At 38.4% G+C, this 27732-nt stretch overlaps 2 protein-coding genes across 6 annotated transcripts in view; one reads left to right on the top strand and one right to left on the bottom strand.

The window, feature by feature from the left end:
* Positions 1 to 9648, bottom strand: part of LOC140342500 (uncharacterized) — a 17739-nt gene extending 8091 nt beyond the window's left edge. The window contains exons 1-4 of one of the 5 annotated variants that reach the window (XM_072428704.1): positions 9493 to 9648; positions 3795 to 3874; positions 1252 to 1336; positions 857 to 977 (exon numbers count right to left, since the gene is read on the bottom strand). In XM_072428704.1, coding sequence (XP_072284805.1) covers positions 857 to 977; positions 1252 to 1257 — 127 coding nt within the window. In that variant the 5' untranslated portion in view covers positions 1258 to 1336; positions 3795 to 3874; positions 9493 to 9648. The remainder of the gene's footprint in view (positions 1 to 856; positions 978 to 1251; positions 1337 to 3794; positions 3875 to 9492) is intronic. The other 4 variants (XM_072428709.1, XM_072428706.1, XM_072428707.1 and 1 more) reach the window with 4 other exon arrangements.
* Positions 9649 to 23933: 14285 nt separating this feature from the next.
* LOC140342565 (butyrophilin subfamily 2 member A1-like) lies at positions 23934 to 27484 on the top strand. The gene is given in 4 exon segments (XM_072428775.1): positions 23934 to 24021; positions 26572 to 26916; positions 27364 to 27393; positions 27396 to 27484. Coding segments are annotated over 4 exon segments (552 nt in total).
* Positions 27485 to 27732: the final 248 nt, after the last annotated feature.

Raw genomic sequence — 27732 nt, 5'->3', positions numbered from 1 at the left:
GAGTGTACGCGCATACTCGAGTCCGGACCGCGGTAATCCGCGATCGATGGCCGCGCGTACTTTCGCGCTTCCAGCGAGCGCGGATTTTATTGATGAATCAGGGGCTATGAGCCTGATTTAGTAAAGCTCTCCAAGGCTGGAGAAGATACACTTTCATCAGTGAACCTGAGTGATCCAGAAAAACTTGAATGGATTTAATAAAAGTCATTTGCTTTTTGTTAGCAAATGATTTCAGTCCTGGACCAGGTCCATGCAGGATCTCCCAGGTTGACTGATGAAAGTGTATCTTCTCCAGTCTTAGAGAGCTTTAATAAATTAGGCCCCATATCTTTACTTTTTCTTATTTTTCTTGCTGTTTCACTATCTATTTTATTTCCTATGCCACGGTTTACATCAGTAGATCTAATTTTCTATAGATGAAACCACATGCACTTGGCTTGAGTGCTCTGGCATGATTGAACAATTGTTTGCTCCCTTGGTGAAAATAATTTGTCATAGCTGGTATGTATGAGTCACTATAGCTTTTTATTTAATGTTGTTCGTAGGTTTCACTCATTTGAACTATGTTGACTGTTACATCTGGTCCACTGTGCTTCTACTGTATTGGAATAATGTCTAGCCTTGATTGAGGCTGAGCTACTAGATCTACATAAGAAGACATCCACTGTGCCTGCATAAAAAAAACAGGGACTGAGTCATATAATAAGCTGATTGAATAAGCTGTTTTTTACCACTACACAAAGTGTAAATGGACTTTTTAAACTAAATCTAAAAAATCCATTAATTATTTTTAGTGGAGATTCAATTTAAGTGGCTATGTGGGTACTGGGAAAAAATAACACTGATTATCCCTCACCCACTAAGTTTGGGCGTTGGTGAATATTTGTTTTGTTATTACGTTGCTTTTCCCGATCTTCTAAAGAATCCAGTTCTTCGACTGAAAAACACACAGTTTCTTCATCAGATTTTGTTAAATTCTAAAGAATGAATAAAAAAGGATACCATTTCAAATATACAGCACCACAACACAGAAATAAAAAACGATGTACTGAACATATTCTGTCTGTTTATAAGTCTTGACCCTTACAAGCTGTTTTTTGACTGTTGTTTGACTGTAGACTTTTATTTATTCAGTGGAAAAAGTATGACTGCCTTTGTTTCCCTCTAGTAATTATAGTATATACAGGGCACAATATTTTCGATAAACAATATTAGTTACGTTAGATTTCAATGTTATAATGAGATAATTACCTCCATATCTTCGGAGATCCTTTTTTTGATATCCAGGTTTCAACTGTATCTGTCCTACAGAATGAATGTCCTAATGAATGAAATTCTGCATTAAAAAAAATAATTTAGAGAATATTGACATTACCATTTATACTCCAATATAAACCTATATTTTTTTCCCTCTAATGTCATTTGAAAATAACTTTGGTTTATACTTGGGTCACACCAGTAGATGTTTTTTTGTCCTCATGTACACTTTTGGCGTCAGAGGCAAGAAACATGAGTTTGTTACACACTTTACATGAGGTCACAGTGCCATTTATTGGTGACCAACATTAATAATACAAAATCTTTTAAGAGTAGGTGACCCATCATAACCACCCTAAATATACAGGTCGTGGCCAAGTAATTTGTATTTTTTCTCTTTTAGATAAATGTTTCAAAAACCAATGGATGTATTTATTTATGTTTGTAAGCATTTGTATTTATTACTGCTTTAAATGGTAGCAGTGATAGCTGCATTTTGTGCATGTGTCTGCAATTTCCAATTTCCAAATGCCCAAATAATTACCTTGGTTTATATTTAGATCTGTTTATACACTACTATATATATATATATATATATATATATATATACACACACAGTTAGGTCCATAATTATTTTGACAACTTTTTTCTAATTTTGGTTCTGTACATTACCACAAATAATTGTAAATGAAACAACTCAGTGGGTTGAACAAAAAATGTGAGGAACTAAAGCCTTTTTTTTTTTTACACAATCACTTTATTTCAGGGGCTCAAAAGTACAATTGGACGATTGACTCAACTCAAAGGTTATTTCATTGGCTGGTGTGGCCAATTCCTTCTTTATGTCATTATCAATTAAGCAAATAAAAGGCCTGGAGTTGATTGGGGGGGGGGGTGCTTGTATGTGGAAGATTTTTGCAGATAACTTGTGGTCAAAGGAGCTCTCCAAGCAGGAGAAACAAGCCAACTTTAGGCTGCAAAAACAGAAAAAAACCCATCCAATAAATTGCTACAATATTAGGAGTGGCAAAATTCACAGTTTGGTACATCATGATAAAGAAACAAAGCACTGGTGAATTCAGCAACGCCAAAAGACCTGGACGTCGACAGAAGACAACAGTGGTGGATTATCACAAAATCATTGCCAAGAGAAACCCCTTCACAACAGCCAACCAAGTGAACAACACTCTCCAGGAAGTAGGTGTGTCGATATCCAAGTCTACCATAAAGGGCTGACTGCATGAAAGTAAATACAACCACTCATAAGCCTCAAGAATAGAAAGGCTAGATTAGACTTTGCTCAAAAACATCTAAAAAAGCCAGCACAGTTCTGGAAAAACATTCTTTGGACAGATGAAACCAAGATAAACCTTTACCAGAATAATGGCAAGAAAAAAGTATGGAGAAGGTGTGGAACAGGTCATGTTTTCTCGAACAGCCAAGTCAGTCACCTGATCTGAACCCAATTGAGCATGCATTTTACTTGTTGAATACTAAACTTCGGACAGAAAGGCCCACAAACAGCAACTGAAAGCTACTGCAGTAAAGGCCTGGCAGAGCATTAAAAAGGACGAAACCCAGCATCTGGTGATGTCCATGAGTTCAAGACTACAGGCTGTCATTGTCAGCAAAGGCTTTTCAACAAGTATTAGAAATGAACATTTTATTTTCAGCTTTTTAATTTGACCAATTACTTTTGAGCCCCTGAAATGATGTGATTGTGTAAAAAATAGCTTCAGTTCCTCACATTTTTATTGAATCTTTTTGTTCAACCCACTGAATCAATGCTGAAAGTCTGCAGCTCAACTGCATCTGAGTTGTTTTATTTAAAACTAATTGTGGTAATGTACAGATACAAAATTAGAAAAAAAGTTGTCTCTAACCAAATATTTATGAACCTAACTGTATATACTGTAAGCTTATTCATCCCACTAGTTCAGGGGTGGGCAAACATTTTCAGTCAGGGGCCACAATATAAAATTTGAAAGGGGCCAGGCCGATGGGAGAGTGGGCGGGCTTATGCCATCATGACACCACTGAACTTGACGTCATCGTATATGTGAGCCTGTGATAGGAGAGTGGGCGGGTTGTGTGCAGTGACAGCCCGCCCACTCTCCTATCGCAGATCTGAGCCTGTGATGGGAGAATGGGCAGGCTGTGTGCAGTGACTGCCCGTCCACTCTCCTATCGCAGATCTGAGCCTTTGATTGGAGAGTGGGCGGGTTGTGTGCAGGTGGACCTGCCCACCTCCACCACGCAGGATACCAATAGGGAACGTGTTCCGCAGCTCTGGCCGCGGCGCCCCCCCAGCAGGCTTCTTTTCCTGACCCTGCTCGGGGTGACACCAGCCAGAGCCACTGAACACCCAAAGGGCCAGAGAAGCAACCGTATAAGGCTGTATATGGCCCACGGGCCGTAGTTTGCCCATGCCTGCACTTGTTACTAGTTCAAAGCTGAACAAATCCTTCACAAAGTGAGAATGTCTACATACAGTACATGCTTAAAATCCGCTTTTGACACAAAGTAGTAGTCTTTACCTTTGTAGATCTTGTTTTTTGATACATCTCAATGTTGAGTGTCCCTTGATTTCCTCACCTCTACTATTAGATAGAAATAGCTAAATGGAAAAAAGCAGAATGGGGGCCTAGGTAAGGTATCAGCATTGCACCCCAATCCCTTTGATTACCATTGATAAAAATTCAGAACATGCACAGTGAACACAACCCATTCGAATTGATTCCTCCTTTGTGAAGTGACAGGACTAGTGCAGACCATTGACCAATAGTGCTATTACCCTAGTTTACTGCAGGAACATCAAGGCATCCACCAGGTCTTAGGCTACTTACACAAGTTAGATTTTTGTGGATGGAAAGGATCTTTCATGATCCTTTCTAATGACAAAAGACTGAACAATGCATGAACTTCTGCTCTACGGAAAGTATTACTATCGTCGGTTGGCAGAACAGATCCATGAATGATGTCAGATGAGTGCCGTGTGTACAAAGCCTTAGCCTCTAAACTAGTTTGTCTTCTGCAGGATTGTATTATCATACACTAGTATTTCCCCAAGTGATTTTAAAGGGAACACCCTGACTACAATATAGAACAAAACAAAAATAAATGAGTAAAAAACGAGAAGAACTTCATTGTGTGGTAAAATTTATCCAACAGAAAAGGTGTCCAAGGAGAGATAAGGCTTGATATAGACCTATGCACCACTCTGGAAAGCTGGGTAAATAATGTGGAGTTAAAATATATGTTTATAGATTTTCACAAAATGCATGAATAGCCATTCTAGAGCAGATTGTTTTCTGTTCCATACCCTAGCGTCTGCAAGGTATACTTTGAGTCACACTGAATACAGTTTCCTATTTACCCAGTGATCATACACTATTCCCCAAATAATATTTAACCATTTACACATGGTTTCACTAATGACACATTTTGGCATAAATTCATATTCTATTGTTAATGTAAATATTTATTTACTTTTTGGCAATCTTCAACATTAAAAATCTAAATATATTACCAGTTATTTACTATTTGTAGGTTATGTTCAACATCATGTTCATTTGTTTTTTATTTTTCAATCTGCTATTTATCAGCTATTAACACAATATTTATTATATATTGGAAAACATTTACTGTATAGAGGGATTATCAAACACCACCCCGTAACTTAGCTATTTGTTTATTATTGTCTATTATTGAATACTATCAAGAGTAAACTATGTTATTATTATTATTATTATATTATTAAACAGGATTTATATAGCGCCAACATATTACGCAGCACTGTAAATGAAATAGGGGTTGCAAATGACAGACTAATACAGACAGTGATACAAGAGGAGAGGAGCCTGCCCTGAAGAGCTTACAATCTAGTAGGTGGGGGAATTTACACACAATACGATGGGAGATATGTAGTGGTGGGAAGTAGTGATGGTTTGAAAAGACAGAAGAAGATGGGTAGGCAAGTTTGAAAAAATGAGTTGAGTGCTCTTTTAAATGAGCAGAAAGTAGGAGCAAGCCAAATAGGCCGAGGAAGACCATTCCAGAGAGTTGAGGCAGCTCTAGAGAAGTCTTAAATCTATGCGTGTGATGAGGTTATGAGTGAGGAAGTCATTCGTAGGTCATTGGAGGGGCTAAGACAGCAGCTGGGGGAGTACTTTTTTACCAGGTAGGTAAGTGGGACAATAACTGGACAATAACCATGTAAGTGGGAAAATAACTGTGTAGGGATTTGAAGGCAAAGCACAGGAGCTTGAATTTGATTCTAAGGTGAAATGGAAGCCAGTGTAGAGATCTGCAGAGAGATGCAGCGGAAGAGGAGTGGTGGGACGGATGGATGAATCTGGCTTTGTTTTACATAGTATGTATATACTTTTTATTGCCAAGTATATTCATAATCATAACGCATCATAATGTTTTTCATAGGGCTCTATTTTTAAAACAGGGAAAATAACATTCCCTCAAACATTCCCCTGTGGGAATCTTCTAGGTCTATATGTATTAGTAGCAGTAAATAATTTCCATAAGGAAATGTTTTAGGGAATGTCAGATTTCCACTTTTATAAATAGAGACCATAGTGATTGCCATAGTGATAGTGGGAACACCTAAAATAAACTTCAGGTTTTCCCCTGCTATAATTACTATATCATAGTTCTCCCCAGAGGGTTTTAGCCGGTTGCTCCGCCCGGCTGCTGTGAATACCCCGCCCACCTCTCCTCGGCAGCTCCAATCTTCTGCACGGATCTCAGTGAGGCTGCTCTGTGCCATCTGTGCTCTGTGTCATACGTTGGATATACTAACGGGTCAGGCATTACAAAGTTGTAACAGATCATTGGGAGAAGGTAGAACACTGAAACAATAAGAGGTTACTGATTACCCATGGCATAAACAACTGGGAGCACTAAATTTGCCGTGTTTTGCCACACATCCTTTTTTTACCATCCGGCAACAGCTTCCCACCACCCGGCTCAAAAAAATTTCTGGGGAGAACTGTAAATCTATAGCTCACAGAATATTAGCATGGTGGTCAGTGGGATGAATGCCTCTTTTATTGCTGGCCAGTGGGAAGATTGTGATTCCCTACAGATAGTGGCCAGAAAGTGGAGGCTTTGTTGACGTTAGATATATATATGTGTAACATCAATAAAGCATTTACAGATCGAGTTTCAAGCTCCAGCTTTGTTCTTTTCAAAACTTCACTCCCTGGGTGTCAACCAAAGCACACTCAAGGGTAGCTATTTATATTTTTGTGTTCTGTTCCATAGCAGCAACTCATTTTGTGAAGAGCTAGTGAATTACTTACATGTTTCACAGTACATCATTAAATGTAATAATATTTTAGTTGAAAAATTGATCAAAAAGACAGATTGTTCTTTTGTGTTTTAATTAAAAACAATTACCTTTATCTATTTATTATTAGCCTGTTTAAATATGTTGAACCTTTAAACATACTTGAGGGGACTGGGTACACATGAAGGTCATATGGCTGTAACTTTCTGAACTCTAGTGCTCATTTTCTTGGACATGAATCTCAATCACCATGTGGATTAAATGTGGTTCTCCTGCATGTGTTGGCAGCTGTAAAATCAGGCAGATATAGGTAAATGAAACATTTTAATCTTTTAAATACTACCTACATAATAATCTTTTAAATATTACGCTCATAATATAAATAATATTATCAGCACTTTATAATAACAGCTGTGTATGCAGAGTGTATATTGATTTCTGTAAACAGGGATGGCCTTTTTAAACCTGATATCACCCTGATCATTGAAAACCATAGACTGTCTGTGGTACTGCTTGGTAGCCTGGGTTATTATTTACCACAAAACATTTTTATTGAAATAAAATAATGATTTTGTTATGGTGTCAAAGTTTATAATGACTGGTCCACTTTACCTTATGCACTTCCAGTCCTTAGTTATGTCCTACCTTAACATGTGCATGTTACCTGTTATCAGTAACATGTTAGGATAACACTCCCAGAGATCATAGTACTTCCTCCTCACAATGCCTTCATCTGCTTTTCTGTCCAAAAGGAAGGCACTACCTTTGTGCAGGCATCACCCAGGTTACTATGTACTTCCTGGCATGAGATGTTGGGTCATTGATAACACAATTATGAAAATCCCAGTTTACCTTTGCAGTTGGGATCTTGGGCATGTTGATGTCTGACCTGCTTTATTGACTTTTTCTGTGCAGATTTTAACAAACTGTACCCTTATGGACCCTAAATCGTAAGGCAGAACTAAAGTTCCACTTTAAAAATGTGTGAACCAGGCAGTGCTTTATTGCAGAAAGGGACAGGTGATGTTGCTTCTGCACAAAAACATACTCACATGCCTGATCGCCTTCTTCATCTTCCAAAATCGTGGAGCTGCAGAGCTCAGAGTTGGTAGGCCTGGATACCCAGTACATCTCAATTTCCTCTGCCACTGCTGGAACTGAATTGGATTAGGAGCTTGGAATGGAGAGGCACTTTTAAAGATTTAGGTGAAAAAATTGTAGCTCCACAAAGCCAACAACTATTTTCTCCTTGTATTAGCATATATTTAAGCGGGAGGGGGAATGTTCCTATATAGGACGAAAGCCCAGTAATGGAATTTTGCCATCCTCATCAATTTTTTAAAGTGATTCAAAAAAAGAAATGCAAAATATTTCACTTTAGAATTCCTTAAAATGGTGGCTGCATTGAGTGAGCAACTCTAGGGAAAAACCATACTACAAGCGATTAATGCTTGTTTTTCTGTAGCCAAAATTAAAAAACACTTTTAACTTACCTTATTCTTTTGTTCCTACAGGATATTGGTCTAAGCAGTTGGTCCCTTAAAGCCTATTCTCTATGACACTCCATGCTTTAGTCAGAACCACCGACAACCAGTATTGCGAGAACACAGGGCCTACCCACAACTTGGAGGATCAGAAAGAGAGAAAGAGCTCCAGCTGCCGAGGGATAGTATTAAACAAAATCGCTCTTTAATATAAAGCCTTGGCAAAAAATGAGCATTTAAAGTGTACCTAAACTCAGATTTTTCACTTTACATAAAAGGGTAGACAACCCTTTTATGTAAGGTAAAAATATTGTTTGTTTGTTTCTTCTGTTTTTTTAAGTGCAACACCTTTTTTTTTAAAAGAAAGGGTGCAGCACCGCCCCCCAATTTTCGATCACCTAGGCGTTAACGCCTGGGAGCACAAAGCCTCCCGGGATACCTACGTCACTCATACCAGGAGGCTCTTGGGTGCTCCTTCTGCACATGCCCGAGCATCTCGGGCATGCGCAGAAGTAGCCCTTTCGTCAAAAGGGAAAAAAATTGCCTGTGTCAGGTGACGTAGGAACAAGAACCCAGAAGAAGAGGAGAAGATGGCAGCACCCGGTGCGCCAGCCTGTAGACGGATGCCGGGACGACGCGGGACCCAATGGAAGAGGCTTTCTGACTGATCGACTGCTCTGCGGGATTGAAGGTAAGTGTATTTTATTTTTGTTTTAGGTGGTGTTTGACTTTACTTCCTCTTTAAAGAGGAACTAAAGGCACCATTCAGCAATGATCCAGGAACCTATCATCACTGAATCCTCCTGCCACCATCTTCATCACTCCTCTCCTCCTGTATCACTGTCTGTATTAGTCTGTCATTTGCAATCCCTATTTAATGTACAGCGCTGCGTAATAGGTTGGCGCTATATAAATCCTGTTTAATAATAATAATAATAATTAAAAATAAACTGAGCCTTATGGAACAAGACCAAATTGAGGTACCTGGTAAAAAAAATGCCTGTGCAAAATTCTTGTCCAAATTATTTTCACACAACCTATTCTGTTGCCTAAGATCACCTTAATAGTAATTCTTTTTCAACTGCTTTCACGATCAGGAATATTCTTCATCATGTTTCCCCTATGTTATTTCTGAATCTACTATTTTGTATAGTTGTTAGCATCTATTTATTTCGCATGATCCTTTGTACACATTGCTATCTCCACCCCTTACCTGTATTTCTGCATAATATAACATTGTCTACATGTCTCAATGAATTCTGAATTATGCAACAGTAAGAGCAGCCCTCTTCCCACCTGCACCTCTATTGAGCTGACATCCCTAAACCAGTACAACCCAACAGCAGCCTTTTGTTTCCATATAGTATCAGATACAGCATAATACCATGTATCACACACCATCAACCATACTATGCAATCAGCAGCCTGTAGATCTCTGTTTTCCCCTACCTGATCTATCACTGTATGCAGCCTAGCAGCAGATCCAGGAATCCTGAGCTCTGCAGCCAAATAGAATGCTGTTCAGCTAGGCAGAGAAGTCTACGGAATTTGTGCCACTAGCAGGCTGATCTCAGAGTCAGGGCATGGGAAGAGAGACGGAAGACATATCTGGATGTTGTAGTTTTATCATTCTTCCACTATATGGCACTGCAGGAGCAACAGAACTACATTTCCCATTAAGCCCTGCAGTGAAGTTGGCAAAATGCAGAATAAGCTTCTGCCATCTACACATTATTTTCTTGAATCCATTTTACTTGGTGGAATCACGGAAGAGAATGGTGCAAGAAGAAAAAAAAAAGTAAAAACAATTCTCAGTAAAGTCATTCATTTTTTAAAGATAAATTGTTTTAGAGTAATTTAGATTAAAGTTCTGATAACTAAAACATTTACACTGCAATTCTTTTCACACAAAAAATCCTTAGATGGCTGAGTTTTTTTAATGATCATAATTCATAATAAAAAAAAAATGCTTCTTATTTGGGTTTGGGTCTACAAAGTCATTCAGCCAAAGATTTTGTAAACATCTTTACATCCACATAATTAGGTAAGATAGGCCAGTAGAACTCTGATCAACAAACATTTTCTTGCCAAACAGATTAAAGTAATTTTAGGTTATGTTTGATGCACAGATTCCAAGTATGGTAGTGGTTTTGCTAGATTGGCTCTAGTTTTTGAAATAATGACCTCAATAATAACCGCATAGAAAACTAATGAAACATGAAAATTGAACAAAATTAAACTAGATATGCCTACGTATACAAAATTAAAATTTTGAAATACTTAAAGGCATCTTGTGATCCGCCGGCCGGCCGGCGGAACACAAGATGCCGGCCGGCTTCTTACCTGTCCCGCTGGCACCTGATGAAGGCACCCGACGCTGGAGAGGGAGATCGGCGGACGACAATCGATGGAGGACGACGCTGGATGAGCACAGGGGGACCAGGTAAGTAAGGATGGGAAAATCTCGGGGTTAACCATCCTTGCAATTTTTTTTTGCCCGAACAAAGGTCGGGCTTAACAGCAAGGAGGTTAATGTCAATATATTCTATATTCAGTATATTTACAGAACTAATCATAGAGCAGTCATTGAAAAACTCAGTTTGTATTTTCCTTTTATGCTGATGATTAGGACAATTATGTTGAAAGCTCCAGCAGTAGTCTGCCATCATGTGTCTATCTCATCTGATACCTTTCTTCCATCACCTTTATATCTTGATTGAACCTCTCCCCTTGTTCCTCAGTGAAATCGCCAAGGTTTTCTGCAAATTTTTGCAAATGGCTATAGAGATAGTGTACCTTTACGCTCATAGTAGCACCCAAATTTTTAAAGTTTAAGAGCAAGTTTTGTACTAGTTCTTCATAATTTTGTGCTTTATGGTTACCCTAGAAGGTCTTGACAACTATGACATAGCTGTGCCAGGAAGAAGCCTCAGTATAAATCATGTAGCTTGTGAAATTTGAATCATTTATCGGTTTCCGAATCTGGGGTTCATCAAAGATTCCTGCTTTTAATGTTTCAGTACTCAATCCAGGGAAGAATCTACAAATGTATTTGAAGGAAACACCGTCCTTGTTCAGTGTAGTGGAGGGAGAATGATTTTTTCTTTGTCAACCAATGGCTCGTTAATGATGTTCGCTGCAGCTTTTCTCATGTTTTCCCCTGGAGGCCATTTCACTTTTTTTCCAGTGATCCTGCTTGCTCTTCTATCCCACAAGCAGATGAAATATGGATACATGCATACCATATGGGGAGCCCAATACATATCCTGGTCCCCCAGTAGTTTAATACCAAAAGATATGTTGTTTCACAAATTCTGTGATGTTTGTTTTCTGTTTTTGCTGAGAATTTTCACCACAAATGTAGCAAAAATATATTAGGGTAATTTAAACAACTTCTTATTGAGGAACTCATGCTTCTGTGAAAAAAATGTGTAATAAAAATAAGGCAAATGAAAGTTTTATGAAAATAATGTTACATTTAATATATAAAATGCAAAACATTGGTGTAAATCAAGAATAAATATTATGCTGTGTTAACATTTGTTATTGGTAAAATCGTATATTCCGATTCCTGTATCACAAGAACTAGAGCCGATTCAATGAAACTGATGTCACTTCTGGATTCAGCAGACCTGAAATACACTAAATATAATAAAAAATCCTTGGTAAGTGAATTTTTTTTTGTTGCGCTGTCAAAACGATGAATCACGTCAGGTATTTTCGAACGCCATATGACCATTTTTACTATTTATAATTGATTTAAGGATCATTTTTGTATAAGAAAATGGTCATTTTCCCCATGAAAGCCTAATAGGGATGACCCTTTACACCATTTTTTGTATATACCTATCCTAAGTGTATTGTATGAACTTCTTGTATACTAATATGTGTGATTATTGCCAAAACTTTCTTTTGAAACTACTCCTTACTAGATTATTAAATTGGGGTAGCAACACTTAAGAATTAGGAGGTAGTCGATTTACCCTCACTATTTCTAATGATGTTTTTAGTTGTCTATAAAGGTCTTATTCTGGATACCACTATTGAGGGCATTCTTTCTACTGGCCACCAATTTGAGAGGCTTTTTTCCATTAACCCTACCATAAAATTAGTTTTGGTACGGGTTCCCTGATACATGAATATTATTTAAAATGCTGCTCCAAACTCCGCAGATACAGAGAATAATTTGAAGAGATCTTCTGTTGCTGGTCGATAGTGCAATATAACCAGCATGGCATCATATGAAGTTCTGAATACCTCTCTCAGTCAAAACTACTTCTGGAGATAATTTTAAGTTAAATTCATCAATAGAGTCTCTTTCTCACTGCACAGGCAGAGGAACCTCACACTGCCACTTGCAGTTATGTTCAGTGGCAGAGTAAAAATCATGATAAAAAAATTCATTATAATGGCAGTTTAATGTGGATACTTTCCTATTATCTGGACTTTACTTAAAAAAAAACACATTTCATATATCTCAGTTAACCACCTGACCGATAAGCCCGACCTTGGTACGGGATAAAAAAAAGTTACTATTTTCAATAAGCCTGAACTTTTCTCACTGTATGTAAATACAGTGAGAAAAGTTCGGGTTTATGGATCACTTACTTGGTCTCGCTGTGATTGTCCATCCGTCGTGTTCCAGCGTCGTCCTCCAGCATCGGGTGTCCTCTCCGGGAAAAAGAAGCCGGCCGGCTTCTTCTTCTAAACCAGCCGGCTTAGAAGAAAAAGCCGACCGGCTTCTTCTCCCTCCGTTCTGTCCAGCGTCGATCGCAAAAAAAAAATACTCACCTTCTCCCTCCACTCCTCCGGACACGTCTTCTCTCTTCTGTCTTCAGCCGTCGAGTGCAGTGACGATCACCGGGATTTCCCGGTGACGTCGCTGCATGCGTCGGCGCGGGTCATGATATCTACTAGAACCCTGTTCGGACATATTTCTGTAAGTTACAGGTCTACAATTTAAAAAAAAAAAATCATTAAAACCTGTAACGCTTTTTGGAACAGAAATCTAGACCTCAGTGTAACGCCCAGGTGGTTAAGAAAACTTTCTACAGGAAAGGAGGGAAACACTTTTTTTTCTTTTAAGAGCCGCTCTGGATTGGTGATGTGATTTATACAACATTTAAAACTAAAACAAGAGGGGTGGCTCTTATGATTAGCAAAATTTACCTTACAAAATTATCTCCAAGGAGTACTGAGAGTAGATAATTTTATGTACAAGTGGAAATTGCAGAGACAATTTATTCTTTGTGTTCAGCCTACACCACTAATACTAATTCCGCCCCTTTCTTTACTATTCTGCATAAATTATTTATTGCAAAATTATTTTCCTGATCTATTAGTGGCAGGGGATCCTAATGCAGTTGTATAGATCTAAATTAGTAAGTAACAGGCCAGAGGCCTCTATCTCTGATCTCAATTGCCTGCTATTGCAGATACTTTTGGTTGACACTTGGTGTTAATGCAGTTAACATAATACATTGTTTTCAAGAACATTTATTTTACAGTATATATAATAGTATGAGTATAACGTATATATTTTTTTTAATTTAAAAAAAAATAATTTTTTTTAAATATATCGATTTTTTTAATTTATTCAATTTATTGTTTTTACATGATTTTGTGTTTCAAACTTTATTATACTCATACTAATATATTATACTGTAAAATAAATTCTCATGAAAAATAATGTACCGCTTTTAGATATATATATGTATATACATATATATATATATATATATATATATATATAAAACCGGAAAGAAATATACCGCTAGGGAGGTTAATAGTGACCTATCAGGCCCTATCATAATGTCTAGAGTTTGAGGGCATAAGGGCATAAGTGGGCACAAATACTTTTAAACTTTAAAGCTTTTGCTGACATTCTCCTAACTCTAACCCGAAGAATAGTTTAACTCCCATATTGGATCTGATTATGCAGTACAGATTGATATCTGGCTATACTATAAATCTTGAAAAAGTCTAGGGCATTATATCTGAAAAAATACACGAGACCAGTGTAGAGTGGGCGGTTTTCGTTCATATGGTGCAAGGAAAAGATTCCTTATCTGGGAGTCCAAATTACATGGAACCCCCATAAACTATTCTACCAAAATATGTTGCTGTCACGGTCCCTTCCGTGACTGAAGTTAGAGTATCTGTCAGACAAGCTGCATGTGAGGTTATCTGACAGTCTGTTTGTTTTTTACTTGTTTCTGTGTTGTTGTTTGTAATGACCACACCCCTTGTATCAGGTGCAGCTGGTGGTCATTACTGCTCCACCATTTAATCTGACCTCACACTTCATGCTATGCGGTTGATATTCACTGCTGGGATGTGATGAGCTGGTGTGTTGTGCCATCCAGAGTTCCTGCTTATATATCTGCTATTAAGATAAGTTGAATTACTTTTGGTGTTTTGTTGTTTTTTTGTTGTTTACTAGGCCTCAGGGAGACACTGGGTCTTTCATAAGGGAAGGAACCAGTAGTCTCAAGCCAGTCACTACTCCTAGGGCTATACAGGGCTAGTAGGGCCTAGGTTCCTGTGTATGAGTATTCCCACCATCAGGGGCTACTCATACTGTTAGGAGTTAGGGCTAGGTTAGGGTGTCTGCAAGGGGTGACCATTCCCTTTTCCCTAGCCATTGGAGGCCTAGTACTGAGTATAACCTTTCTGCTTCCCTCCCCTCCCTGTTATCCATGACATTATCAACCGCCCAAAACCGCTATTTTTGTTTATGTCTGTGCAGCTATGGATCCTATCTCTGCACTGGTCGCACAACTGCAGGGGTTGTCTTTGGAGGTAGCTGACCTCCGCACGACCGTCTCACACTTACAGGGACCACAGGCAGCTGGTTCTGACAGCAAGAATCAGGCCTGCCCTGAACCCAAGGTGGCGCTCCCAGACAGATTTTCCGGGGGAAGTGACAATTTTATTCGGTTCAGGGAGTCGTGCAAATTGTATTTTAAACTACGTCCACACACTTCGGGGGACGAGAGTCAAAGAGTGGGTATTATCATTTCTTTACTTAAAGGCGACGCTCAGTCTTGGGCTTTTTCGCTGCCGACCAGATCTCAGTCCCTCAGGTCGGTGGATGAATTTTTCAGAGCACTAGGTCTTATCTATGATGACCCAGATCATGTCTCCCTGGCCGAGACTAAGTTGCGTGGCTTGCAGCAGGGAAAGCGTTCTGCAGAGACCTATTGCTCTGAATTTAGGAGGTGGGTTACGGATACTGAGTGGAATGATCCTGCTCTCCGTAGTCAATTCTGTCATGGGCTATCTGAGAGCCTGAAGGACGCATTACCGTTTCACAAAAATCCTGGGTCATTGGAAGCGGCTATGTTCCTTGCTGTACGTATAGATAGACGCCTTAGGAAGAGATCTAAAGGTCCTCAATCTCAGGACGTACAATCCTATAAGATGGCGTCCTCCTCCGATACGTTGGGTGGAGAGACGCTTGAGGTCATGTCTGGTGACGAACCAATGCAGTTGGGGGGAGCTACCTCTGGACCTGGGAATAAGAACTTTGGGCATAAGAAGGGACTCTGTTTTTTCTGTGGAAAACTGGGATATTTTGTCAATGTATGTCATTATGTTCAGCGCCAAGGTGAAAACAAAAAAAAAGGGGTGTGTTTAACCCTCATCTCTCACTGGGTGGTCTGTGTGGGTAATCAGAGAATATACTTTTGTCATTTACCGGTAGTACTCAATTTCTCCTGTCTGCTGAGGTGGCGCTAGACTCCAAAACGGTGGGAATTGAAGTGTTTATTGACAGCGGGGCAGGGCGCAGAAATGTTTGTCACAAATGGTGCAGGACATTCGTTTGAAAGTTGGTGATTTTCATCAAGAATCCATCTCGTGCTTTGTGTTGGAGGGTCTGCCTGCTCCGTTGGTGCTAGGGTTACCATGGTTAAGCAAACATAATCCCACTATTGATTGGCAAGCGAGACAGATTCTTGATTGGAGTGAATATTGCATAGACAACTGTCTTACCTCATCGCTTTCTGGTATAACCACTAAGGTGTTACCTTCATTTATTTCTGAGTTTTCTGACGTATTCTCTGAAAATGGACACCAGGAGTTACCTCCACATCGGGAATATGATTGCCCCATCAACCTTATTCCTGGAGCTAAGCTGCCCAAGTCTCGGTTGTATAATCTTTCCGAACCCGAAAAAGCGGCCATGCAAGAATATATCGCTGAGAGTTTGGCTAAAGGTCATATTAGACCATCCAAATCTCCTGTGGCCACCGTGTTTTTCTTTGTTAAGAAAAAAGACGGAACTCTTGGGCCATGTTTGGACTTCTGGGAGCTTAACCCTATTACTGTCCGTGACCCTTACCCCCTTCCTTTGATTCCAGATTTATTTAATCAGATTGTTGGCGCCAAGGTGTTCTCCAAATTGGATTTGAGAGGGGAGTATAATCTGGTAAGAATCAAAGAAAGGGGATGAATGGAAGACGGCCTTCAATACCCCTGAGGGTCATTTTGAGAATATGGTCATGCCTTTTGGGTTAACCAATGGTCCTGCGGTTTTTCAACATTTCATTAATGACATCTTTCATCATCTGGTGGGCAGGTTTGTTGTGGTGTATCTGGATAATATACTAATTTATTCTGCTGATATGGTGACTCATCAGGATCACGTGAAGCAAGTGTTACAGATCCTTAGAGAGAATAAATTGTATGCGAAGATGGAGAAATGTGTCTTTGCTGTTCCGGAGGTGCATCCTGGGTTACTTAATCTCATCTTCAGGTTTTCGTATGGATCCTGAAAAAGTCAGTGCGGTGTTGGACTGGGATCGACCCGAAAATCTGAAATCGCTTATGCGATTTCTGGGGTTCACCAATTACTACCGTAAATTTATTTTGAATTACTCGACTGTGGTTAAACCTTTAACAGACATGACGAGGAAAGGCTCAGACTTCTCAGTCTGGTCAGATGCGGCATTACAAGCCTTTTCAGCTGTTAAAGAGTGTTTCTCTACTGCTCCTATACTGGTGCAACCAGATGTGTCACATTTATTGTGGAAGTTGACGCATCTGAAGTAGGGGTAGGAGCAGTCTTATCGCAGGGTCCTTCACCTAGTAAAGGCGCCCATGTGCTTTCTTCTCTAAAAAACTCTCTAATCCGGAGAAAAATTATGATGTAGGTAATAGAGAGTTGCTGGCCATTAAGTTGGCTTTTGAGGAATGGCATCAATGGTTGGAAGGAGCGATTCATCCTATTATGGTAATTACAGATCACAAAAATCTGGCATATTTGGAGTCGGCTAAACGTCTGAACCCAAGACAGGCCAGATGGTCGTTGTTTTTCATTTTTGTCTTTGGCCGAGTTTGCCATAAATAACCGTAGGCAGGAGTCCACTGATAAGTCGCCGTTTTTTTGGGGCATATGGGTTTCATCCACAATTTGGCACATTTTCTGGTACTTAGACTTCAGGCATTCCTGAAGAGGAAAGATTTTTTCTTCTCCTCTTCTTTGTCATCTATTTGGCAGAAAATTCAAAATAATTTAAAAAAGATGGGCAACAAGTATAAACGTATGGCTGACAAGAGACGTATGAGTGGTCCGGACCTAAGAGTAGGTGATTCTGTGTGGCTCTCCACAAGAAACATTAAGTTGAAGGTACCTTCTTGGAAGTTGGGTCCATGGTTTATTGGGCCATATAAGATCTCTGCCATTTTTAACCCAGTTGCCTTTCGTCTTGAACTTCCACAGGCTTTAAAGATTCATAATGTGTTCCACAAATCACTGTTGAAGATATTTGTTGAGCCTTTGGAACCGTCTTCCTTGCCTCCCCCTCCTCTCATGGTGGACGGTAATCTAGAATTTCAGATTGCCAGGATACTCCAGTATCTCTTTCACTGGAAGGGGTACAGTCCGGAGGAGAGAATGTGGGTTCCAGTGACCAACGTTAATGCTAGTTGTCAAGTGAGAGCTTTCCACAGGGCTAATCCCGATAAGGTCGGTCCTGGGTGTCCGGAGGCCACCCGTAGAAGGAGCGGTACTGTCACGGTCCCTTCTGTGACTGAAGTTAGAGGATCTGTCAGACAAGCTGCATGTGAGGTTATCTGACAGTCTGTTTGTTTTTTACTTGTTTCTGTGTTGTTGTTTGTAATGACCACACCCCTTGTATCAGGTGCAGCTGGTGGTCATTACCGCTCCTCCATTTAATCTGGCCTCACACTTCATGCTATGCGGTTGATATTCACTTCTGGGATGTGATGAGCTGGTGTGTTGTGCCATCCAGAGTTCCTGCTTATATATCTGCTATTAAGATAAGTTGAATTATTTTGGGTGTTTTGGTGTTTTGTTGTTCTTTTGTTGTTTACTAGGCCTCAGGGAGACACTGGGTCTTTCATAAGGGAAGGAACCAGTAGTCTCAAGCCAGTCACTAATCCTCGGGCTATGCAGGGCTAGTAGGGCCTAGGTTCCTGTGTATGAGAATTCCCACCATCAGGGGATACTCATACTGTTAGGACTTAGGGCTAGGTTAGGGTGTCTGCAAGGGGTGACCATTCCCTTTTCCCTAGCCATTGGAGGCCTAGTACTGAGTATAACCTGTTTCCCTCCCCTCCCTGTTATCCGTGACAGTTGCTGATAATAAAGGGGCTGGGTGAACAGCTTCAAAGTTGGTCTAATTTACCCTAATTTAATCTTCTATCTGGGGAGAATCGGTCTGATCAAAATAATTGCATTCTTAAAGCTATTATACCTCCTCCATACTTTACCTTTGGTGGTGAAAAAATCAGACCTCCAAACTATATACAGAATCTTTTAAGAATTCATATGGGGTTACAAAAGAGTCAGACTAAGCCTCTCCATTCTCCAACAGAAAACTCACCGACGCTGGAGAGGGAGATCGACGGACGACGCTGGACGGAGGACGACGCTGGAATACGAAAACGACGCTGGATGAGCACAGGGGGACCAGGTAAGTAAGGATGGGAAAAATCTCGGGGTTAACCATCCTTGCAATTTTTTTGTGCCCGAACGAAGGTCGGGCTTAACGGCAAGGTGGTTAAAGATTGTATTAATGAGACCTGTATGTATACTGACCCTGCTCTGGATCATCAAACCACCCCTAAATTAAATTCAAAATATACAAAGGGAGAAACGAACAGAAGGGAGGCTTTTGTAGCAAAATGTTGAGCAGATAAAAAACATAATACTTTAATTTCTCAATAATTTACATATTTATTTAGAATAATAGGACATACCAAAAATTAATAGTCTGATTAAAGCATAGCATAAGGCCAAAATTTACATGTCACAGACTGTCATATTTCAGAATAGTGAGGATTAGTCTCCTTTCTGATGCGTTTCACACATTTGGCTTCTTCAGGGGATTTAGAGACTTTCATTGATAGTAGTTGGTAGACCAGGAATGACATGAAGACAATAATTTAGTAGGGATTAAGGGATAGTTGTATATCTTCCAAAGTGAGTAGGTTCTTATATTTGCAGTGACCACGCGGCTGTTTGGTTGTTGACTCTTTAGGTTGGATAAAACATAATTGAGAATAGTCTGAGCAAATGTTGAATGTATGTACCACAATTTCTTTCCCCTTGTGGCAATCAATATACCTTTGTTTGAACAATTGGCCAATGAGGAATCTATAACTTGGGCAATGTCCTGACAGTATGTGAAAATTCCTATAACTCTGAAGATGTAAGATTCGACAACCAGATCTGGAACTGATCAGGGTACATAGATGTTGTTATCTATTGTTTCTTTGGTGGCCAAAAAATCTATCTTACAGAAATGGATGGATTCAGATCTGCCAACTCCAGGGCTTTCTAAGGAACAACTAGCTCATGTATTTCCCATGGCATGGATTGAGGCTTCCTTGGTCAAGGAGGCCAAGGTTTAAAAGTTTTTTGAAATTTGGAAATTATTTATAGAGGCCCAATCCTATTCTATGAAACAAACAAAGTGAACCTTTTAACACACTTCACACACATATCCTGAGAATGATTGAGAATGACCCTCCAGTGGTCTTAGTAGATGATAATATTTGACATTCTAGATTATATGTTGCCTCACATTGATTAACTACTGCTTGCATTGTGTTCCTCTTTTTATTATTTTTGCTTTCTCTTTTGATAGTATCTAAACACCTGTCATTTAAAAGACATCTCAATATAATGTTTGAAAATGTTACTGACACATATTGTATGTTTTGTTTATTTAATGCATATCCACAAATAAAAGTAATAAAATTAAAAAAAATGTAACATTTCAATTTCATTTACAACATTTCAACCAAAATATATTTTTTTAACATTTTACTAAAACTATAGTTAAAATTCAGGAGACAACAAATTGTTACCAACAATGCTGCAGAATAGGTTAAAATCACCAACCTGTTTTCACCACATAACTTCTGCTTAATAGGACTCTGAATAATGATGTGTAGTTCTGAAAAAACATTTATTGCATTACCAGATTTATTTTGTAAAAGAATTCAAGGAAATGTCTCCTTGCAAAATTTCTGTTATTAAGGATGTCCTACCTATATTTTAGCTCATTGCAGGGGCATATTCTAATGGGATTTGAAGAACAAATGCATAGAGACACTACTGTTTGAAGTACAACTATAGGAAAAATATATTATGTTCAAATTTTTATATTTATTAATATATTAATTATAATATTAATTATAATTATCACATTTATTTTTTTCAAATGAGGACTACAGTGCTTCTAGGAGATGGTAAAAAAAGAAAAAAAACAAGCAGGAGAAGGAGTGAGAAAAAAATATGGCCAGGAAAAAAAATAACATTTTTCATGTTTGTTGTGTAAACCAGTGTACTACCTACACGAGACTGCAATTAAATAAGGGGCTGAGAAATGTTGAATTTGCCCATTGTTTGTCAGCCTGGGCAAAACATTTGCCATGTAGGAACCACCATGCATTTTGCATTTCTTGACCTGAATTTGGTATCCACTTTTAAAGCTCCCTGCTGCCTCCTACTACCACCTATCGCCTTTGGGGTACATTGGGGAGGTGTGTGGGGACAGATTTTACCAAATTATGGAAAAAGTCAAAAGTTTAGATATAATTTCATCTGCCTCTGGATCTATTTTTTGTTTAAAGTGTCATTTTACTGAATGTAATATTTGTTTATGTATTTTTTCATATTATTTATTGTAGAAAACAAGAAGTAGTAAAATGTGCACAAGGTAGGAAGCAGCCAACTTCAGAGTCTAATCAACTCCCAAAGTTATAGGAAATAATCAAGTGGCGCTAAAAATCTCTTAAAAGACAAAAAACAATTAGCTGAAATCATATGAGTATACCTTAACAGCGATAAATAATCAACATTGACTATAAATCCAATAAGTACAGAGTCCTTTAGATTCAAATATCAACTGAATTCACTCACAAAAGAATCAGGAACATATTTCTTATACTCCAGAATCACTACATAGCAGATAACAAGGTTAACACTCTCACTCCAGGCTGAAGCTCCTGTTTGACTTAAGTTATCTGTTCAGTTCCTGTCTTCAATGAACGCAGATAGCAGACATATTCTTCACTTGGTGAACCCTGATGCTCTCATTTTAGTCTCAGAATTTCAATAAATGCAAAAAAACAGCCACAACACACTTGACAAACCTTTGTGTTACCTACTCAGTTCCCATCTTCAATTAATGATCCGAAATCGTAAGCCGTTGCGCAATTCAGCAACTGAATGAGCTCGCGGCCAGAGCCGCGCATCTCCGGCAGCTTTACACTGGCGAGCTTGCATTAAAAGTCACTGTTCCCCTAAAAAATCATTCTTTCTATATATATATATATATATATATATATATATATATATTCTTGTTACTCATTTATAGGATACTAAATAAATACAGTTGCTCTTAGAGTATTTAATTTTGATGTGTTGCTTGATTGTACAAACTAATATGAGTGTTACTGGTAGTTTATGTGAGTGGTATTTATTGGTTAGAAGAAAAATAGCATAGTAAATTACCTTATAATAGGAATTAATGTATGAAGGAAATTATAAATGACATGGTTTAAAGATGAGGAGTGTGGGCGACTTTATATTGATTAGAGAGCACTCGGATATATACAAAATGAGTCAAGCTCTTTTTTTCAATACTAATAACTGTCCCATTTTGTTACATTATAATTCCTCAGAAAACATATAATGGAATATGATGGAATAATAATCCACCATGTACTATGGAAATACCATATCTCACCTATATGTAGAGAAAGAATAGTACAGGAAGTATAAAGATTTATATAAAAATAAATATTACATATTAGTTTGAACTCATTAAAATTAGAATATATACAAATAAAACAAAACAGTACAAATCATCCTCATGGTGTCTTAACTACTCTTTCAACATATCACCTCTAATAAATAAGAGGGGAGAAATAGAAAACTAAAGACACAAGAGGGAAATATAACAACCCTATTTAAAGAAATGATTTATAGGATAATACTTTTATCTGTGGAAACAGGGATAAAATCTCTCATACGCGCAGTGCCTCCACTCATTTGAGTCTTGTGAGTAACAAGTGCAGTCCCAGTTGAGAAATATATACTCATAGACAATGATCCACACTGTATTGGCAGAAGGAGTCTCTGTATTGAATAGTAACAACATATGAAATCCAGTGTAACATCAAACTTTGCAATCTTCAAACAGCAGCAGTGTAAACATATTAAAGTCCTTTAAGTTTGTCTCAGTAAGGGGATTGTGCCATAACTTTTAGTCAGAAGTTATACTTTCTCTGCGCATGCAACAGAATCTGAATCACTCACTGTCCAGACCATGTCCTTCCCAAGGGCCTACCCAAGAATCCCAGCCCCAGGCTAGGTCATACTGATGTCCTCATCCCCAAAGCGCCGAGGGCACAGCAGCCATCTTGGAACATGGCAAAACACACACTGCAGTAATTATCATAGAACACATTAATGCATAAACAGGCAGTGAAATTACTACATTGCTACACTTCTATCCCTATTTAACATCTAATACCTACCTACCTAATATTAAATATCTAATCTAATAAATAATATTAGTCCCTCAAATTTAGATTTATCACAAACACCCCCCCCCATCATTGGTTGCAATCAGTTCATCATTGATTGAATTTATTTTGACCCTCAAACACAGTAAGTTTCTGATAAACTATTTTTGATTGATATTAACTGTAACCTTTGCCAATTTGAATTAAAAATGATATTGGACCCTCTACCTACAGAATAATCAAGGATCCTAGGGTACTATCCTATTTTATTTTTGGTTAAACCTACTTAAATTTTTCCCTTCCAAGATCAGTATACCAGGTGAGTCATCGCTACATATATACATTTATGTATTCATGTATTTGCTGTACTGAGATTATAAGACTGAACTAATGGATTACGTTTGTCAGCATAAATGTATTTGTATATGATACTTTCAGAGTCTCAATAGTCCCCTGAGGAAGCCCGTCTGGGGCGAAACGTGTCAGGAAGGAGCTTAAATACATTATTGACCTATCTTTGGACACTTTATATGTGAGAATGTTTTAGTAAAACTATGTCCGAAATGGCATAGACATTTTATACTCAATTTTATACTCAATTGTAAAAAAATATTTTAGTCGATAAAATAAAGTATTTTAGGTAACGTTAGAATTCTCCTTGCCTTAAAAAGCCACTATTTTTCTTTCCCTTTGATATGTGTATCAATTGGCCATTAGGATTGACCTCAGACTTTGTGAGCACTGCATGGAAACATTTTCTGCACCTTCCAGACCACTCACTACCTCTGAGCCCAGTCCTCCTCCCTCTGCGGCCGAGGAGCCAATGCAGTTGGGAAGAAGGTTGAGAAGAAGGTCACAAGGGCTCTGTCTGTATTGTGGAAAACATGGTCACTTTGTGCAATCCTGTATTCGGAAGAAGTCTAGAAAACTTCAGTGCTTGGTGGGCACGTGGAAACCCACCTAGGCGATCAGGTATTTCTTCCAAAATTTGATCGTTATCAATTACCTGTTAAAATTGCCTGGGATTCTTCGGTTAAGCTTTGCCAGGCATTCCTGGATAGCAGTGCTGGTAGTAATTCTATGGATATTTCTCTGTCCTGCTCTCTCTCTTGCCCCACCTTTTAGCCTCACTGGATCTAGACCTTGTTCCAATGCTATTCACTCTAGTAAATCCCCTTGCATAGTTCCATTTAAAACCCTCCAGCCACTGCCCACTTCTGACAAACCCCGGTCTCGAGCTCCAAAAAATTTAAAGCGGACTTCAGACAAGGGGTCAAACTGGTAATTCTAAAAAAAAACTGCAGGTGGAGGGTCCAGAAACCGCTCCTCAGGAGGGATGTAATGTTCTCTTATCCCAGTCATCAGTACCTGTTGTAGCACTTAGCTGGGCTAATCTGTGCTAGAGATTTATCGTCTGATTTGCTGACTGTTGCTGACTCTTCCTGTTTCTGACATTGCCAGTTTATTCTGCTTGGACTGACCTTTGCCTGTGCAACCAGTCTCCTGAGGCTAAGTGGGGGCTTACTAAAGGTGAAGACTGCGGTGTTAGATTGGGAAACTGGTGTCCGGTGGGGACTGGTACTGACCAGGGCCTTACAACACCAAACTATGTAACAGAATTAAGACCATGCAGAATGTCTATAATTTACAAGCAGACCTAGATGTACTGCTTAATTGGGCAGCCAAGTGGCAAACTACATTTAATATTGAGAAATGTAAAGTTATGCACTTGGGAGCTAACAAAATGCAGGCTTCATACTGTCTAGGGGGGAAACATTTGGGGGAGTCGGAAATAGAAGAGGATCTAGGGGTTCTGGTAGATCAAAGACTTAATATTAGCATGCAATGTCAAGCTGCAATATCTAAAGCTAGCAAAGTACTTTCTTGTATTACAAGAGGACATTATCCTGCCTGTGCACAAAGTATTGGTCAGACCACATCTGGAAAATGCAGTCCAGTTTTGGGCACCAGTTCACAAAAAGGATATTGTGGAATTGGAGAGAGTGCAGAGAAGTGCAACTAAACTAATAAAAGGACTGGAGAAAGCTCAGCTTTGAGGACAGATTAGCTGAACTGAATATATTCTTCCTTGAGAAGGGATGTATAAGGGGGGATATGATCACCCTGTATAATTATATAAATGGTCCAGAGAGCTCTGTTCCCAATTATTCACTTTAAGATCATTACAAAGAACAAGAGGGCATTCTTTGCGTCTGGAGGAAAAGAAGTTTAAGCTCTGGATAAGAATGGATTCTTCACTGTAAGGTCTGTGAAAATGTGGAATAGGCTACCTCAGGAAGTGGTTTTAGCAACTACTATAGATGGATTAAAAAAATAAAAGATCAATGCTAGAAGCACAGAATATATACAGATTTCTAGAAGCACAGAATATAACTGTGCATTAAAGTTTTAAAGTAAAGATAACACAGACTGTTGATCTAGGCAACATATGATTGCAGGAAATAATTTTTTTCCCCTGTTGGAGCAAATCGAACCAGGATATTTTTTGCCTTCCTCTGGGTCAACTATATCTATAAGGTTTTTATCTGGGATATTTTTTTTTCACTAGTGGTTGAACTTGACAGACTTATGTTTTCAACCTGACTAACTATGTTATAGAAATAGAAAGACTTACCTGATTGATAGATTGCATTATCACATTGCTTGTTTTTTCATTATCCAGTAAACCAACTAGTGTCCTGCTTGATTATACAGGCATTCGAGCCTGGTTTATTATTTAAGACCGGAAAAATATATATATTCATGGGAGAACCTGGATAACCCAGCAAACCTGGAATGGATTTGGTCCAAGACTGAATCACTTGCCAACTATTAGCAAATGATTTTAGGAACGCCATTTCATGTTTGCTAGACCACCCAGATTCTCCAAAGATAGTCAATATTCTTCAGTCAGAGAGGTTTATTAAATCAGGCTCAGGTAGTGTAAGATATTATATTATATATTATATTAAAAAAATGGTTAGTTAGGATACTAAGGCACTGTTAGGATATCTTTATTCAATTTTTCTTTTTTGCCCAAGCAAATTCCCTCTTAATCATTTTTCAGCACAGAAAGAGTCCCAATTGCCCCGTCTGGTAGTAACCTAAAATTGTAGATTTTGCCTCACTTACACAGAGCCTCACTAACAAATAGAGGGCATAGTCCATAACCACAGCAAGAGATATATAACGTATAGCATATACTAAATATGAAACTATGGGAATATGCTATGCTACATATATTTTAAATATTACTTCACAATACGTTGCATGTGTATATATTTTCATCCATCTAATTATCTACAGAATGTATATAAAAAGGGAAAGAAAGAGAAATGTTGGAAGAGTATGCAAAGATATGTGGGGAGCCCACTAAATATCTCATGGTTTAAAAAACAGAGCAGTTTTGTATGTATAAGTACAAATGTTTGTTCATATCTATACCTTATTTGGACCCTTCTGGGTCAAATGTCACCTCTTTTTATTTGAATGACGTATCATTATTTTTTCTTCCAATCACAGAAATATTCAAAGTTTCAGGCCCAGAAATACCAATCATAGTCCCATTGGGTGACACGGCAATTCTACCCTGTTATCTCTCTCCACCTACAAATGCAGAAGATATGATGGTTAGATGGTTTCGTTCTAAGTTCAGCTTTACCGTACACCTCTATCAGAACAGGAAGAACATTGACCTTCAAATTAGAGAATATCAAAACCGGACAACTTTTAACACTAGTTTAATTGCTAAGGGTAAAGTGTCATTGTCAATTCACAGTATCACCCCATCTGATGAAGGATCATACACCTGTCTGTTTCAGTCCCTGTCTTTTTATGATGCAGCTGACTTGGAGTTGAAAGTTTCAGGTATGTGAAAATATTTGTAGTCCACTAATATTATTTAGTCCTATAATAATTTAGTTAACATTGTACATGCATACATTAGCTGTTTACCAGCTGAACTTAATTTCTTTAAACGATAGCAGAGGGTTTGGCAAGTGTTTTGGGGTCTTGTTACCACCAGTGCATTTATTACCAGATATAGTTTTAAAAAACTAAAGCATGTGCAACAACTGCAATCTGAAAACTATTTTTAGTGAACAGTAAAAAAAATATATGATGAGAGAAGACAAACAGGAAAAAAGATTAAAGTTAAAGTTAGCACACAAGTCAATTTAATTGAAAAATACTTAATATTTTGTTTGCTTACTTCTTTCCCTTTCCCTAACACTATACTTTACTACCATAATTGCAATCCATCTGTGAACCCATTAATGATAACATTTTGTTTTTGAATCCAACCTTTCTATATAGCTTTTGGGTCTGAACCAATAATCTACATCAAGACCATCAAGATGGACATCTTAGGGCAGTATGTAAGTCGTTTGGATGGTATCCAAAGCCTGATATGTACTGGATGAGAATGAGAATATAATACACCCACAGACTGAAGAGCACTCTCAGAATGCATTGGGATTGTTTGATGTTGGGATGATTCGTCCACTAGACTCCAAATCAAACAAAAGAATTTCATGTGTAATCAGGCATGGATACCTACAGCAAGAACTGAAATCTACCATACAGGTAGCAGGGAAGTATAAAAAAAATATATATATAAATATATATATTTTTTGGTTTTGGTTCTGTACTTTAGCTCAATTCATTTTAAATTCATTTTAAATG

The sequence above is a fragment of the Pyxicephalus adspersus genome, chromosome 12 (genome assembly GCF_032062135.1).
Source record: "Pyxicephalus adspersus chromosome 12, UCB_Pads_2.0, whole genome shotgun sequence".
NCBI lineage: Eukaryota > Metazoa > Chordata > Amphibia > Anura > Pyxicephalidae > Pyxicephalus > Pyxicephalus adspersus.
Note: the sequence above shows the minus strand (reverse complement) of the source record. Positions and strands in the feature narration are given on the sequence as shown.